At 36.9% G+C, this 5,422-nt stretch overlaps 1 protein-coding gene across 1 annotated transcript in view; it reads right to left on the reverse strand.

The window, feature by feature from the left end:
* bbs9 (Bardet-Biedl syndrome 9) overlaps window positions 1-5,422 on the reverse strand; it is a gene marked incomplete in the record, with an annotated part of 199,408 nt that overhangs the window by 146,797 nt on the left and 47,189 nt on the right. Inside the window, 1 exon segment of the mRNA XM_014021609.1 lies at window positions 1,240-1,254. Coding sequence (XP_013877063.1) covers window positions 1,240-1,254 — 15 coding nt within the window.

The following is a 5,422-nucleotide window of genomic DNA, read 5'->3' on the forward strand; positions in this document are numbered from 1 at the left end:
TATATACACAGAGAGAGAGAGAGAGAGAGAGAGAGAGAGAGAGAGAGAGAGAGAGAGAGAGAGAGAGAGGGAGGATAAAAGTTTATTTGAGTAGAGGACCACTGTGCAGGATCAGGTTCTTTCCACAGCTGCAGTGATGTCACCCTGAGTGCGTCTGAGTGGGTATCAGACATATGTGCGGCCGCAGCATGTATGTTTGCGTGACCCACGAGGGGAACAATAAAAAGAAACAATCGCAGCACACTTCACTCTCATATGCAGCTGCAATCCATAACTTAAAACACTAAAAATGATGAGAAGGTTAGTTTTACAAGTTCTGCATGCCATAGTGTGATGTAAAAAAAAAAAGGAAAGCTACATTTTCCATCAATGTCGTAAGAACCACAGGTTAGTTCTGTTGTTGTGAAGGCAGTTGTGGTGTCTCTTATGTTGCCCTCCTTTTTTCTGCAAATCAGAGTATCTCATTTTGTGGTCAACGTATTCTCTTTATTCTTCCTCCATTACTGATAGGACACTCTCTTATGTATCAAAGCACACAAACCAAGAAAAACAGGTTGAGAACTAAGAAAATGACTGCTGCAACTCGTGTTTCTGCACATCTAGTCTAGTAATAACTGAGAAAACTAGTTTATTCCCATTGCATTCATAATGCTATGGCTTGATAGTCAAAACTAGTTTTTAGGATTAAGGAATTGGCTGGGATTAGACACAGCACTAAGCAGTTCTGATTGACATGGGTGCTTGCAGGGGAAAGGATGTTTGCAGAGGTCCTCACAAGGATAGATAAACACGTGTCAAAACGTGTGCTGAAACATAAAAGTCTGAGTGTTTCTTTTTGGCGATAAATGTGAGTCCGATGATATTTCCGTGTAAACTCCACAGGGTATAGACGGATAAATGGATAAAAATGCATATTTACATTTTTCATTGAGTGAGGAAATGTGTGTGAGCCTGTGTATGTGTGTGTTTCTTGCCAAGTATCACATAACAGGAATATAAACACTCAACAGCAGTTTCTTCCTGTATATACAGTAGTGTGAGTGCTTGGAAAGTATTTAGTCTTGTTGATGATGAGTGCAATTCTGAGTGTGCAGCACAGTTAATATGTTAGAATATGAGCCTGATTTTTTGGAAATACAGGATAGGGTAACTATTTGCATCTACAAAACCTATCTGCCATTCTAATAAAGACAGCATGTGTTTCTACTTTTTCTACTTCAACTCTAACAAAACACTTACCTTTGGGATTAAGCTCTGTGGAAATAGGAAGAGAAGAGTTAAATATTAAAAAAGAAAAGTCCTGAAAGATCAGAGAAACCGATTTGGCACAATAAAGAGGCTTTGGTAAACTTGTCTTTTTTTATTCATGTCAGGCCGGTGATAAAGAGTTGTTTTAACAGAGCATGACTCCATAAGAAAATACACGCCTAATGCACGTGGATGTACGTAAACGTTAAACACAGGAAAGTGCTTCTTTCTGACTTTTCTTTCATGTACGCTTAAAAAGTGCAGCTGAAGGAAAATGCAGCCCGTGAATTGAGCAAAACCAACCGCTAGATGAGATAAGCAAATCAAAAAACATTGTTAAATGAGGGTTATAGCGAGGGTTGACGTTTTGAGAATTATATGAAAAAATATGAAATATGCGACAATCCTTGCTGGTTTGACAAAAACAAATAAACACCATTTACAAAAACAAATTTATAAATTAGTTTTGCTTTTCCACTATATAAAAAATGTATTGTTTAAGCAATATGTCAAACAGCTTTCGACATGGATAAAAAATACGAACATTTGAAAAATTCTGAAAAAAACTAGTTATTTTTTCTTTTATCCCTGCTTCTCGGTGCCGTGTTTTCCCAGCTGCTCTGGGATTTAAACAGTCTGTCTTCTGCTTCTCTAACCTTTTAGCCACGACGAAAGAAGTCTGAAAGATTAGGCTCTGATTTGATTGGTCGAAGAGGATTTCCTGCGAAGGTGAATGGGAAGCAGATGGATGAGTTGCAGGCCAATAAAACGGCAACGAGGTGCTGATTCAAAAAATTTCCATCTTAGTCAAGTTAATCAAAGTCATGCTTTCCTGTACAGTCTTTGCCATAGTTATAATCTTCTGCGTCATACACCAGTTCTGTGTTCATCCAGTAGATCAGATTTTAAATAAAATATATCTCTAGCTATAGATATAAAGCTGTGTTTGTTTTTATCGTTGAACATCTGTTCTGTTTTTGTTTTTCGGGGGGGGGTCGCTCAAAATAATGTTTTTTCATTAGCACCTTTTAGTTAAAAATATGTTATCTATTGATGTTTTTAATTAATATTGTTCATTTAAACATTGAATATCACAGGAACAAATATTTTTATAGTATGCACGTTTGTGTTTGTATTGGTTTTTATAGCTTTTCAAAAACAGCTCAGGATTCTGCATCAAATACATAAATGAGATTTTTTTTCAGTTTTGACTATGGGTGGGCTATTAATTTTTACTGGGGGCCATATAAACCACTTCAACTATGTTGGACGTCCAAAACCAACAATACCTTGTACTTAATTCTGCCTAATCATTTTTTTCACCCATCATAAAGAGCAGTTAATTATATATTTTGATTAGCTGCTACTGGTAATTAGAGCAATGACATGCTGTAAATATTTATATAAATATAAGAAATTGTGATATAGGTGATAACGGAAAATATTCCTAAACAAAAACAACCATAACGTTGTTGCATTTCATTTTTAATGTCAGTATTCACAAACAAACATTTCGCAAGATGGTATCAAATTGATACAAAAAGCAGTGAGTGCTTTTAGGTTTATTCAGTGAGAAAAATTCAGTCTGTCTTCTTCAGCTTTAAAAAAGTGCATCAAAATTTGGCTGAATGTCTGAGGTGGTGACACGAAAAACAGCAGAAAGGTGATCATCAGTGACAGAAGATCTGAATCTGTTGAAATTCATCACTAAGAATATCTGTTTGTATATGTAGGTAGATGCAGAGCACTAATCTAAAATCTGTTTTGATTGGAGTTTTTTTATTATTATTATTTAAAAAAGGATATATAAGTGTGTGTATTTGTGTTTATTCATTGGTGGCCTGGGCAGAAGTCACCCACAGGCCACCAGCTGTCCACCCCTGGTTTAGACTGACAGTATATTGGCTTCATCAATTGTGATTTTTTTCATTCACCAACTGACTGAAAAGGCAACAATGTTTTGTTTCATCATTAAAAGACAAAGAATTTGAACTCAAACTTAACCACAAAGCAATAAATCTCTGCAATTTCTTCCCTCTGAGAAGTATTAAGTAATCCTGAAATGTAGACTCCCCTCATTACTTTGTCTTAGGCTAAGACTATAACTGTACACTGCCAAATAACAAAACCAGAAAGTAAAATTGGAGGAGGAAAAAAAAGATTAAACTTGATCTACCTCTGATACTGCTCTGAGCTGGCAAAAAAATAACATTTTCACACATTCACGAAGCAGCATGGATGAAGCGGGAGGCAGAGCATGCAGCCCATAACTTTAACAAATGAAAACGTTGACACTTTCACAATATCTTAACTTAAATTACAGAAAGGCAAGAAAATACATATTTTATTCCCCCATAAGAGTATTTAGTCAGTACTTTTCTTTGCATGTTCTATAGCCTGCAGTTCATTGTTTCCCGTTACAGAGTGCTCACTGACAACAGAGGACAAGAACATCATGGCAGAAACGAGGAACACCTCAAATAAACTCCTCGCAAATAAATCTTAGATCTGGTTGTCAAAAGAAGGAGGCTCCAACAAAACACTGCAGCTTTAGGAGACATCAGCATGTGACGATGTTGGTCCCTCTGGAAGCTCAGAAAACAGTAGAAAGCGGTCAAGACTGCCAGCTAACTTCTTCAGTTTCCACACAATCCACCTAGCAACCAATGAATCATGTTTGGCCGTGTTTTATGGAAAGTATCAGTACAGTTGCAACTCTGTGTTCACAGCTGAGATGAAAATGCCCATTGTGTTGGTGAACTAACAATGTTCTCTAAATGCCAACTTGATCACTTGATCCCTCTCAAGTGTGTTTGTGTAAAGCCCACTCTCAGAGTCTTAGGAAAATCACAGAGGGGCACTAATGAAATTCCTTCTAGATTGTAACGACTCTTGCCATCATCAAGCCTCCTTTGAAGGTTTTAAGAAGTCAACAGCCGTCTTAAATGTCAAATCCTTTGTAGAGCTTAAAGAAGGACACAGTAGCCTCAGGGTGGGACTGGGTTATGTTGGACGGATTGATGTGAAGGCGTAATCATCACCCCTGGGTGGCAGTGAATACAAAGTGACGCATTCCTCCCGAGCCAGAACTGCATTTTCGGGGATAAGAGAGGTGGTGAGGCATTACTGCAGATTAGCAGTGAAGGAACACACAACTAAAATAATAATAATAATAATAATATTAACAACAGCCCTTTCCCACATTTGCACACATGATTTTAAGGACCACTTTGGATGTCACCATGGGATATGACTCTGCAAGATGGTTCACTGCAGAACTTACCACAAATGTTTCATTAAACAGCTGACAGCTATGTACTGTAAATATGAATGTTTGTTCACATTCAGTAGTTCACAAGACAGCAGCAAAAGCTGAATAAACAAAACACTGAAGATTCTGGGTTCACATAAACGCCTACAGGGCCTTGGTTTTCATGTCTCCAGTGCATCGTAGATTGCACGTATGTTACTGATTTATGTTCATTTAGAAATGAAACCGCATTTAGTAAAACATGAACAGTGTTTCAGGGTAATGTTGAATGAGAATAATTAGCATTCCAGCTGCATTGGCTGCTACTAAATTCACAGTATTGTATATAATTAGACAAGTTTCTAAAACTGGTTTTCAAAGCCTGAAATGACGCAATATGTTTTAGGATTTTGAAATTCTGCTGACATCATTTGGTTAAGTGTGAAAACAGGTAATTTGCTTTCAACTTTCAGAAAGTCTTAATTTTTGGAATCGTATCTTTGTGTCCGTATTTTTGATTTCTCCTTTTATCTCAATTACCATATTTATTCATGTATAAACCGACCCCCCTTTTTTGAGCTTAAATAGCATAAAAATTTAATACTCGAACTACCTCCAATTTCATACAGACGTCAAGATTTTTTAGCCTTTGCAGTCTTTATACATGTCAGTAAAATGATCATTGGACTGTTCATTTTATTTTAACAACATATGTACTAAAAGGTATTTTGACAACAAATATATATCAGCAAACTATGATTTTTAGCATCATATGAATTCTGGCATTTTACACGTAGTCCACCAGGATGCACCAACACAAAAGTCAGAGACTTCATATGAGATTTGGACCATCTTCTGGGGCAAAGGCAGATTACTTTCTACTCGCGAGCGCCCCCTCTGGTGGGGAAACTTTTTTCAGGGATA

The sequence above is a fragment of the Austrofundulus limnaeus genome, unplaced genomic scaffold, assembly GCF_001266775.1.
Source record: "Austrofundulus limnaeus strain Quisiro unplaced genomic scaffold, Austrofundulus_limnaeus-1.0 Scaffold299, whole genome shotgun sequence".
Lineage (NCBI taxonomy): Eukaryota > Metazoa > Chordata > Actinopteri > Cyprinodontiformes > Rivulidae > Austrofundulus > Austrofundulus limnaeus.